This window comes from Haliotis asinina, chromosome 15, assembly GCF_037392515.1.
Source record: "Haliotis asinina isolate JCU_RB_2024 chromosome 15, JCU_Hal_asi_v2, whole genome shotgun sequence".
Taxonomy (NCBI): domain Eukaryota; kingdom Metazoa; phylum Mollusca; class Gastropoda; order Lepetellida; family Haliotidae; genus Haliotis; species Haliotis asinina.
The window spans coordinates 18,004,431-18,017,200 of record NC_090294.1 but is presented as its reverse complement, the minus strand read 5'-3'; the positions used below and the strand labels follow the sequence as shown (position 1 = coordinate 18,017,200).

Genomic DNA, 12,770 nt, shown 5'->3' with positions numbered 1-12,770 from the left:
GTGCCAGCACCTGTGGTTGTAGGTGTAGATGCAGTCGGTACTGTCAGATAGATAAACAATAGGGGGATTAACTATAGTCTGACACAGAAAAGTAGGCAGAGAGTACAACTTTGTTCGTCACTTTTATTCGCATACAGAATAGTACATTATGATAATAGGTATGTCATCATACACCAGTTCGAACTTGCTTCATCACATTTATTCATATATTGCATACATAATAGTATAAAATAATGTTTATTCACATATCAAAGCATATACATTTACATACAGAGAAGCACATAATGAAACATCACTTCATTTCATATAAATATACTTATATATATATTTGTATGTATACATTATATTTGTCTTATTCATGTTAATGATTATTTAGTTCACAAATACAAATCATAAGACACAGCACTATATACATTACATATCACATTATGTCATTGACTTCACATGTCGCATATCCACATCACATCACAGTCCAACCAGATGTGCCACAGCACAGGCATATTCTTGCAGAGTTTCAGTACTTCATTCTTTTTGGAGGCAGTCTGACACCAGACTGGACCTGCAGGATTACTGTCTCTGTGTAGCACTGCTCTTTCTTGATGAGGTCGATGAACTTGTAGATGTTGGGGTGGTTGGGTCCGGACTTGTTTATCTTCACATGACACCCCTCAAGGTGGTTGGTGGTTCTGGAACCGATGGTATGGAAGTGGTTCCAGATGTCACGGCCGTTATTCTCCACCCACTGCTCTATGACATAGTCGGAGAATCTCAGAATTCTGGCGTTGTCGAAGTCTATGTTTTCAATGGCAGCCAGTCAGATATCGTCAACGCCGTTCGGGTAGATGAGGGGCAGGGCAGAAGCATGGCAGATGAGTCTAGTCACTCTGGGGTCGTTGTTGAACAGTGTCTGCAGGCCACACTTCTGAGTATTCCTCCAGATTGCTTGGCGAAAGTGGAACATACATCCTTTCAGCTGGCAGCTGAACACATGTCTGGCAGCATTCTGAGCAGCTGGCTCAAAGTCAGTAAACATGGTCAGTGGCGCCAAATGGATGTTGTTGTCCGCATTGAAATGTAAATTTAACAGGCAAAGTCGTTATCACAAATAATTGATAATATTGATGTAAATTAATTTAATGTTGACATTGAAGTTGAACTTTTAAAACAATAGTAACTCACGTATCAGCTCCTCTTGGTATATTGCTGGAACAGGCGTGCTCTCGTAGTGGACTTTCGACTTCATGTTTGAAAGGAACTCCTGAATTACAGTATCTTTGTTGTCAGCAGAATGATTGTGAATATCACGATAGGTTGTGACCAAGTTGTCAGATGTGTTGATTGTTGCGGGACAGTCCTTTCTACAGCAACGCCAGTGCACGTTGGTGTTTCGTCTGCTCTTAATTCTAAACCATTGTGAACAAGATTCTGTCCTCCATGGGAGTTAGCAGCAAACTGAACATTGACTTATACATTTACCATTTTGCAATGATCATGTTGACCATTTGGAGCATTTATATACATGACCAAATAGCATCTACTACTCAAAACACTCAGTTACAAACAATAACTGAAATCAACAACATTACTCAAAAGTCTTCATCAATCTGAAATTCCTTCTACCTGATATTAATTAAACAGTTTTCACTCTGAGAACAATTCACCAGCGACTCGTGTCTCGGTTGAAACAGGCTATAACCTAAAATGCTGTGACCTGTAACATTTAATCCCTTATAGCAACATGTAGGGTGACGGCACAGTGAGGTTAAACCCATTATGGAACATTGGTAAAAGTGATGTAAAACAAAACTCTCTCTTAATGATGTTGTACCCGTGAAGGTCTCGGGGTAGAATATGCCTTCAGCAACCCATGCTTGCCATAAAAGGTGACTATGCTTGTCGTAAGAGGCGACTAACGGGATCGGGTGGTCAGACTAGCTGACTTGGTTGACACATGTCATCGGTTCCCCATTGCGCAGATCGATGCTCATGTTGTTGATCACTGGATTGTCTGGTCCAGACTCGATTATTTACAGACCGTCGCCATATAGCTGGAATATTGCTAAGTGCGACGTAAAACTAAACTCACTCACTCACTCACTTAATGATGTTGTGTCTCTACTGCAGATAATCCTGGACAATGGCCCAGCCAAACAGCTGAGGACAGCTCAGACCATTCAGGAGAAGGGAGATGAGTATGGGGACCCCTTTGAGATCTCCACCATTCGGAGGGAGGTACATGAATTTTTCTCTCTCTCTCTCTCTCTGTCTCTCTCTCTGTCACTCTCTCTCTCTCTCTCTCTCATATTTTACTAACACAAACTCATGATGATTGTGATCAGATCACACTAAACTGACCTTTTAGGATTTATGTAGATGACAATTCTCTCTTACACACTCCTCTTTTTCTTTCTCTCTCTCCATCTCTCTCTCAATCTCACTCTCACTCTGATGGAATTTTATATGTATTTGTGCAGGACTATGTGTTTGCTTCGGGGAAGTCGGAGTATGAAGACGTCCTCCAATCGAACAACCTCCCATCCAGTGCCACACCCAGAGGACATCAGTTCCCTGCAGCCTTTATGATCATGGCATCTGGTGTTAATAAGGTACCTTTGTCGAACACTGTATTTCCAGGGGCATATGCTGGTGTTAAGACCCCCGGGAACGTTTCTTCTCCAGCATTTGTTGAATTTCTGGTGTCCAGGATCAGATGTGGTCTGACAAGACGCCTGCATTCCTGGTCTTCTTTGATATCTTTAGTCCAGTGGTTGGTTGTGGTGTTCCGATGATTTAAAATAATCAAAGATTGGTCACAGTGACCAAATGACCAAGCAATCAAACACTTGGTGGAGCTTATCTTCAAAGTTTTCAGGGAGAGAAAACATGTTTAATTGTCAGAAAATTCACTTCACTAACTGAATATTAGAATATACCTGACTGAATATTTATTGAAGATACATGATATACTAGTTATCACCTTAAAACTGCAAGTTGCATCATGTTAAACATATCTGCAATAACAACCAGAATAGGAAAATCTGAAAAATGATGCTAGCCAATTTTTTTCAATGACTGATAGGTTGTAATGAACCAATCATCAATTTGAGGATACTAGCACTAGTGGTTTGTAGAGTTATGACGATTAATTGATACGCAAGTTATTGCAATTCAAAAGCTGCACGATACGATACATCGATACGATTGTTGTGTATCGATTCAACACGATACTTACAATTTTTAACTTACCTTACCATAGGTCTTATGCATATTACCTCTAGCTTCGCTAAACGAGATCAGACAGTCGTTGATTCGCCATCCCCTCGATGGCTACCTCATGTAATCTACGAATGTAGTCACGGAAGTGACGTGATCTCTCCACTCGCGCGAGAGCGCAGAATCCAAAATTCACTTTTACCTTTAGCGTTCGTGTGAACGGACGTGTTGGTTTGCAGTTTTTTTTCCTACTGTGTGTAGTTTCAATAAAGTTGCTACTCCTTGGTAGGTATGGTTTGTATCCCCTCATTATGTATCAAAGTCAAGTCATACAAGCATTTAATGTGCTTACCTTGCTACCTCGTGTTGTTCTTTTCTCACTCAGGCTTGGCTTGGCCATGTCGGAGGTGAGAACGACATGGCGTCCATGAGGGTAGTTCATCTTGTTGGTGGTTTGCCCGTCATGTTTCTGCCCATGCTTGGTCATTTTCACTTGTGTTTTCGGTATTTAGCATACTTTTTTCTGCCATGAATTTCAGCGTAGCGAAGGCAGCCATTGTGGTTGTTATTTTTCGCTGCCCCGCACTTACGGGTGTGCCTATTTTTTACGTAGGGGTGCAACTACTTTCTACATTTTTATGTAGGGGGTTTTCCTCCTAGTATTGTATTAACATGTCGTCAAGTCGTGGTTTCTTGTCTGTTACAGTTCTGTGTATGACTCGACACTATTGTACTGTCTGCAAGGGGCAGAAATCAGCCAAGGACCCACATCCCTGGTGTCCGGATTGTGCGTCCGCTGTTTGTTCCATCGATAGTCGGTGCCTACACTGTCAAGCGTTATCTCTCACCGATTTCAAGACCTTTTTGGCGGTTCGGAGGAAACGTTTTACGCAACGTAAGAGAAGAATGTCGTCGCCAGCGTCTTCCTTGGGATCCTTACCTGACGACCAAGATCTACCACCGCCTTCAATACCACTATCAACGCCGAGTGTGGAGCGCTCATCTATTACGCCGGCGCGCTCCTCTCCAGAGCCTACGCGTTCGGACGCCTTTGTAGATTTATCTCACCCGGATGCCTTATCCCATCCTGAAGTTCAGAGGCTTCTGTGATCTCTCTTGACGCCGGGCGCTGCTGTACACCTTTACCAACGACAGCGCCTAGACTTACGCCAGCGCCGTTGCCTGTACCAGCGCCTCTGCTTGTCCCGGCGCCACTGCCTGTCCCGGCGCCTTTGTTTACATCAGCACCGGTGTTTTCGTCAGCGCTTATTCCGACGCCAGCGCCTATTCCGACGCCAGCGCCTGTACCAACGCCAGCGCCAATATTGTTGCCGGACCCTGCTCCTATAACTACGTCTTATCGGATCCCCAGAGTGTCTCATACGCTGACTAAAGAAGAAATGTTACAGCGCCAGCTGGATGAAGAGCGCGCTCGTCGTTTAGAGGCTGAGCGCTCCCGGCGCAGATCTCATTCTAGGTCCCCGAAGGGTCGGCGCTCTCGTTCTCCACACCGTAGCAGGCGCCGGCGCTCCCGGTCGGTTTCCCGCTCTCCAAGGCGCTCCTTAGAGGAAGACTCACGTACCAGAAGTAGACGTAGAGTGCGATCTCGGTCAAGATCACCACGACGTCTCTCTAGATCCCAGCGTTCGCGATCGCCGGAACCACTGCGGACTTCCGGCAAAGAATTTAACACTAAGAACTCTGCTTCCAACTCGAGTCAGCGACGAGAATCAACCTCTATTTCCTGGGAGGAACACGAGGAACAGTTCTTTTGCCCAGACTATGAGGAGGAACCTGGCAATGTTGGTGATAGTGATGGCACCTATCTTCCCTTAACTGCTGTCTTTGAGTGGATTGCCGACAGATTACCGGACTGTCCTTCCCCTTCTTCGGATTCAAACAACCCGGCGTCGATTCACTTGACTCCTGAGTTACTTATTCCACCACACCCTATGGTGGCGGATGCGATTACTTTGTTAGACTCGGACTTTGCGAAGTTATCCTTAAATCCGACCATCAAAGCGTCGAAGTCTAAGAAATCAGATTATAAAGTGCACAGTCTGGATTTTGCCGACAACGGGGCGGCGCTAGACGATTCAATTAAGAGGTTGTCAAGTTCAACTCCGTCATCTTACAGAGTTCAGGATTCAAAGTTAGCAGCTGTTGATACTGAACTGAAACGTATGCTTAAACCTATCTCGGCGCTTGCGTCAGCCACCTCCGCTGCAGCCTTGGATTTGTCAGAGGATAATGCCTCGAGGGTGGATCATTTAACTACCATTTTTGCTTGGCAAGGCAGAGTACTCCATGACCTACTTGGACACTTACGTGCGGCGCTAGCCATGACTACTACTATGCGCCGATCTGGATTTTTAGATGCTTGTTCTTGGCAAGAGGAATTTAAACGTCAACTTCTTCGTGCACCATTTACGTCTAAGTTCCTCTTTGATGAAAAGATACCGTCGGTGTATAAACAACATGCCGAACTTACTAACTCGGAAGTGGCGCTGTCAACTTTCGAGGCCTTGGGCTCTGCATTTCGTGGCCGAGCCAGGGGTAATGCCAAGAAAAGATATGTACCCAGGACAGAGTCGATCCGTTCCTCGTTTGGGAGGGGACGAGGTCGTACCAAAGACTCAGATGTCCAGCGCAAGCCTCAAGAACGTGGCAGGGATGCCCCAGCTACGTCCGGTCGAGGTAGGGGCAAGTGTCTCTACTCCGGCCGCTGAAGCCATGGACTACTACGACTGGGACCTCCCACCCCCAGTCGTACCAGTTCATCCGACCCCTGTAGGTGGGAGACTAGGGATCTTCTGGGCCAACTGGACATTCCTGGAAGACCCGTTTGTTTGCAAGATCCTGAGAGCCGGCTACAAGCTACCACTAGCCAGAGCTCCGCCGTTGACTACCACTCCCCTGTCACGAGGGTACTCAATAGATCAACAGGTACTTATCCTAGAAAACATCAACATTTTATTAACAAAACATGCTATAGAGATAGTGTCAGAACCCCATCTCTCCCCGGGGTTCTATTCACCCATCTTCCTGATACCCAAGAAAGGTTCCACCAAAATGCGGATGATTCACAACATGGCGACTTTCAACAACCTGTATTTAGCCGAGCCCCCGCATTTCCGAATGACATCACTGGATCAGATCCGAGCCAAATTGTCACCCGGAGCTTGGATGGCCAGCCTAGATTTACAGGATGCTTACCTGCACGTTCCTGTATTCCCACGCCACAGGAAGTTCCTGCGTTTCATATTCAACGGAGTACACTACCAGTGGCGAGTGCTGCCGTTTGGAATTTCTACGGCCCCGTGGCTTTTCACTCGGGTCACACTGCCTGTCACCCGGTTTCTGCACCTCCGGGGGATAGACTTCGATCCTTACATCGACGATTGTTTTCTAAATCACTGCAATCCTCAGTTGCTACGCAAACAACTGGACTTCTCCACACGCCTACTTCAACAGTTGGGATGGATTATCAATTTCGAGAAGTCGCAACTGAAACCAACGCAGGAGTTAACGTTCATTGGGGGGTTGTTCCTGACTCGGCTCAATCTAGTCAGGGTCCCTCCCGATCGATGGCAGAAGATTCTCGCCTTTACGGATCGAGCTCTGTCCCTACCTCTCACCCTCAGAGAATGGCAGTCTCTGTTGGGCTTGTTGACGTCGGCGCAGGACCTCACCCTCAGAGGACGGCTTATGCTGCGCCCACTACAGAGGTTCCTATTACCATTCATTCGAGAGAACGACCTCCAGTCGTCATTTCTTCTACCCCCGCACCTGCATCAGTACCTCAGGTGGTGGACGGTAGAGTGGAACGTCTGCGCCGGTGTTTGTTTGACAAACTTCAACCACGACCACGAATTGTTTGTAGACGCATCCCTCTCGGGATGGGGTGCTCATTTGAACGGCCAGACAACCTCAGGGCTGTGGTCAGACGCCGAAAAGGAGTGGCATATCAACAGCCTGGAGATGCAAGCAGTCATCCTAGCGGTTCGCCACTGGCTACCGGTCCTAACAGACTCCAGACTCCTGGTAGCGTCCGACAATTCCACGGTCGTGTGGGTGATTCACAATCAGGGTACAACCAGGTCCAAACAACTTCTGGACCAGATGTTCCTGTTAGCGGATCTGGTAGACAGCAACGGCATCGTGATCGCGGCTCGTCACATTCCCGGCTGCAAAAACATTCTGGCAGACGCCCTGTCGCGCCCCGGCAAACCATCCCCGACGGAGTGGATGCTTCATCCGGACGCATTTCGCCAGATTTGCTGGCAACTCGGGAGACCACTGGTAGATCTTTTTGCCACCAGTTTCAATCACCAGTTACCAACGTACGTATCTCCCGTGCCGGATCCACAGGCGTGGGCAGTCGACGCGATGTCTCTATCATGGGAAGGACTGGACGCATATGCGTTCCCTCCTCCAATTCTTCTCTCGGATGTAATCGCCAAGATCAGACTGACGCAGAACCTCCGACTGCTTTTGGTCGCACCTTGGTGGCCAGCCAGATCGTGGTTTCCCGATCTTCGACGGCTCGCCAGCGGAGACCCTTACAAACTTCCAGAGTGGTTGCATCTGCTTCGACATCCACACAGTCGACAGCTGCATCCGGATCCACGGCGATTCCATCTTCACGCATGGGTCATCTGCAGAGAGCATTAAAGGCTAAGGGCTACTCTGCGCACGTGGCGAACGTTATAGCTCGCGCGCATAGAGTTTCTACCCGTTCTTTATATGACGACAAATGGCGCTCTTTTGAGAATTTTTGCGCACGAAGATCTCAAGATCCCATGGCAGCATCTCCTCAGTTTGTGGCACAGTTCCTTCTCTACCTACGGAACTCTAGACATCTCAAAGGCAGTACCTTAGGCACCTATTTGTCAGCTTTGAATTCTGTCCTTGCTATCAAGTCAGATTCACAGATCTCCAAGATACCGGAACTTATTGCGCTTCTCAAAGCTTTCAAGCTGGAAGACCAGAAGACCAAGTTTCGTCCTCCAGCTTGGGATCTTAATGTTGTCCTTCAACATCTCAGAGGGCCGCCGTACGAGCCATTAGAAGAAGCCTCCTTTGAACATCTTTCCAAGAAGACGGTTTTCTTACTATCATTGGCAACAGCGGCTAGAGTCAGCGAGATCCATGCTCTTGACGTTACTCAGATCCGATTTGAACAGTCAAGACACGGACGTGCTCATTTGGGTTTGCTTTGGGATTTTGTGGCTAAGAACCAGCTTCCCGGGCAGCCTAACAGGTTATTCTCCATCCCTCCTTTGTCTACGATCTTGGGTCATCATGACTTGGAGGAGGAGCTGCTATGTCCAGTCAGGGCTCTCAGATGCTATATTAAAAGGTCAGCCTCTAGGAGACGATCCCGCAAAAGGTTATTCATTCCCTTTGCCGTGTCCTGCAAAGGTGAAGTAAACAGAAATACTATTGCCCTCTGGCTCAGATCGACTATCCTGGCGGCCTATGACGACAAGCACCTGCCTCATCCGGTAGCAAGTAACCCGCACGAGATCAGGGCCTTGGCGTCTACGATGGCCCTCCATCGGAACTGCACAGTACCGCAGATCATGGAGGGCTGTTTCTGGAGGTCATCAACTGTCTTCGCATCCCACTACTTGAGGGACTTGGCAGTTGAAGACGTGGAGGGATTACAGTCATTTGGTCCATTGGTGGTTGCTCAGCAACTTACCCGACCATCCGCCCATTAGGTAACTACACTTCTACTTACCTTTGGTCTTAAGATTAACCTCACCCCCAGGGTGCGTCGGTTTTTCTTTGGAGTTCTATTGGGTTGCTCTTTGTCCTGTTCCAGGTATTATCCTGAGACCGTTGACATTGGCTTTCCCGAGTTCTCCTGATGCATGTGCACTGTTTGCTGAGGGATGGTCCTCTGGAGTCCACACCACCATCCATCTGTCGAAGCCATATGCATAAGACCTATGGTAAGGTAAGTTAAAAATTTATTAAAATCTAAATATTTTAGATATTTAAATACTTACCTTACCATAGGGCGGTGACTCCCTCCCAACGCTGGATGCTCCTCCCCACTTTGGACTCTTCGGACCTTCCGGTTGACGGTAAAAGTGAATTTTGGATTCTGCGCTCTCGCGCGAGTGGAGAGATCACGTCACTTCCGTGACTACATTCGTAGATTACATGAGGTAGCCATCGAGGGGATGGCGAATCAACGACTGTCTGATCTCGTTTAGCGAAGCTAGAGGTAATATGCATAAGACCTATGGTAAGGTAAGTATTTAAATATCTAAAATATTTAGATTTTAATAATACTCAGCAGTCTACGAAAACACCATCTCCCCTTCTATTTAGATTTTCGTGATACGTATCGTATCGTGGCATGGGCGTATCATCACAACTCTAGTGGTTTGTAGTATAGGGTGTATCCTTTGGGTTTCTTGCACACAGTTTACATCATAGTCATACCAAGATCCACAGTTCCTTGTGTGAATTGTACATCTGCCTTGATAATAGTCCTTGAGCACCATATCCATACGGAACTGTTTTTCCAAAGTGGTTGTCTACTTTATCATACATCTTTTTACACTTCAAGGACTAGCCTGAACCACCATGTTATCTCAGACGATTGATTCAAAACAGTGTCAAATTGACCAAGTGTATTATGGCTGACACTAATGGTTGTGACACTGTCAGTTAATGCTATCACAGGGCATAGTGTCATCTACACAAACAGAATGTTAAGAGTTTGCTATCACATGTCACAGAGATTATGTTTCTTGGTTTGTCCTGTTCAAAGTTGCAGTCTGCATCCCATATGAAGCTAAGAGAGAGAGAGGGAGAGAGAGCTAGCTAGCTAGCTCATGGTCTTACAAAAATCGACACCTTGACACAATAACTGCACAGACTGCTAATTCAAGTATTAAACCACAACACAGTATCAGCAACTAATAGCAACAAATGCAATAAAATGTAACCCTACTTTTATCAGTCACAAATTAGTCATCAGATGATGGCCATGACCTATTTTTTAGCTTTAAGAAGAAAAGTTGCCTTTATGCCAGTCAAACGTTTTGAAATTATTTCCTGTTTCCTGAGTGTGAAGATGGGTTTTATTTTGCAGCACGGCAAGGATTCAGACAAGCCGATTCCGTACTCCCACATCGATATTGCTGGATCCAGCGGTCCATTCCCGGGAGTTCCAACAGGGGCCCCAATTGTAGCCCTTGCTGCAACCTTCATCCTGCCCAGATGCTAGAGGCAGAACCAGATATTCAAATTTCCTGACAAACAAACATCCAATTAAATTTTAATGTAGACTATAATGATTGTAGGTGATTTTTTCTACAATTCAATACTTTAGGCCTGATAAGTGGGACCAGTCTTGGTCAGTAGGATTATTGGAACAATGATACATCATCATATTTTCACTTTTAGCTCTTTGTGTTGTGATCATTGATCTGCAAGGTGAAGATTCAGCATTATATTGCTGATTCAGCATTTTTTCTAACAGTGAATTTGTCATTGCAGAATTATATTTTTTACAATGTTTTTGAAATGTATGACTTATTTGATGTAAATTAAAATGAATGTCTATTTTCTTTATTTTCTTTTACAAATTTAAACTAAACATTTTTCTCCTTGTAAGTATCTATAGTCACAACCAAGAGATCTGTGTTCACACAAGAAAGATTTTCAGAGTCACACAGGAAAAAAATGTATGATTTATGCATAAAACAAATTGCTGCTTAAAACCTGTTATTCAGAGTTTTAATATTTTTTCTAGATTGTATCAATAATTTCTATTTATTAATCCTATTCAACCACATGAATTTAAACAGGAAATGATTCCAGTGTTGTATTAGCCTGTAGTTGTTTATTTTTTTGTACTCTGTGCATAAGTGATTAAATCATGATCAAATATTGTACTTCTTGTCATTTGGCATAACATGGAGACATGGGTGGCCTCATCATTCATGCCTAAGTAGAGTTGCATCCCTTAGTTGTTGCAGGCAGTTATATCCCCGTTCTCTCTGACTATGTCTGTTGGTAGGTCAACACAAATTGTGGACTTCAGTGCTTCGCTTAATGCTTTCCTCCCACATCAAGTCCATGTACTGTGGAGGCAGTGGGTTAAATTTTCTTCAAATGGGTACAATTTGTGAAGCTCATTTCTCATGTCCCAGCTGTTATATTGCTGAGGTATTGTTAAAAGGTATTGTTGACATCAAGCCATACACTCACTCACTCAATGACCAAGTTAAACCACACACTCAGCTGTGGTATATCTCAGATACTACTAGCAGCCAAATTAAACCACACACACAGCTGTGGTATATCTCAGACACTACTAACGGCCAAGTTAAACCACACACTCAGCTGATGTGTACCTCAGATGCTACTAACAGCCAAGTTAAACCACACTCTCAACTCCAGTATATCTCAGACACTACTAGCAGCCAAGTTAAACCACACACTCAGCTGTGGTATATCTCAGGTACTACTAAAGGTCAAGTTAAACCACACACTCAGCTGTGGTATATCTCAGATACTACTAGCAGCCAAATTAAACCACACTCTCAGCTGTGGTATATCTCAGATACTACTAGCAGCCAAGTTAAACCACACACAGGTGATGTGTATCTCAGGTACTACTAACGGCCAAGTTAAACCACACACTCAGCTGTGGTATATCTCAGGTACTACTAATGGCCAAGTTAAACCACACACTCGGCTGTGGTATATCTCAGATACTACTAACGGCCAAGTTAAACCACACACTCAGCTGATGTGTATCTCAGATACTACTAACGGCCAAGTTAAACCACACTCTGAACTCCAATATGTCTCAGATACTCCTAACGGCCAAGTTAAACCACACACTCAGCGGTGGTATATCTCAGATACTACTAACGGCCAAGTTAAACCACACACTCAGCTGTGGTATATCTCAGATACTACTAACGGCGAAGTTAAACCACACCCTCAGCTGTGGTATATCTCAGATACTACTAATGACCAAGTTAAACCACACACTCAGCTGTGCTATATCTCAGACACTACTAACGGCCAAGTTAAACCATACACTCAGCTGTGGTATATCTCAGATACTACTAATGACCAAGTTAAACCACACACTCAGCTGTGGTATGTCTCAGATACTACTAATGACCAAGTTAAACCACACACTCAGCTGTGGTATATCTCAGATACTACTAACGGCCAAGTTAAACCACACCCTCAGCTGGGGTATATCTAAGATACTACTAATGGCCAAGTTAAACCACACACTCAGCTGTGGTATATCTCGGATACTACTAATGACCAAGTTAAACCACACCCTCAGCTGTGGTATATCTCAGATACTACCAATGACCAAGTTAAACCACACCCTAAGCTGTGGTATATCTCAGATACTACTAATGACCAAGTTAAACCACACACTCATCTGTGGTATATTTCAGATACTACTAACGGCCAAGTTAAACCACGCCCTCAGCTGTTGTTTATCTCAGATACTACTAACGGCCAAGTCAAACCACACCCTTAACTCAAATATGTCTCAG

At 45.1% G+C, this 12,770-nt stretch overlaps 1 protein-coding gene across 2 annotated transcripts in view; it reads left to right on the top strand.

Moving 5' to 3' along the window:
• Positions 1 to 11,125, top strand: part of LOC137266410 (putative aminopeptidase W07G4.4) — a 33,572-nt gene extending 22,447 nt beyond the window's left edge. For both annotated transcript variants that reach the window (XM_067801904.1, XM_067801905.1), the window contains exons 14-16: positions 2,125 to 2,232; positions 2,475 to 2,606; positions 10,328 to 11,125. In XM_067801904.1, coding sequence (XP_067658005.1) covers positions 2,125 to 2,232; positions 2,475 to 2,606; positions 10,328 to 10,462 — 375 coding nt within the window. In that variant the 3' untranslated portion in view covers positions 10,463 to 11,125. The remainder of the gene's footprint in view (positions 1 to 2,124; positions 2,233 to 2,474; positions 2,607 to 10,327) is intronic.
• The last annotated feature ends 1,645 nt before the right edge of the window (positions 11,126 to 12,770 follow it).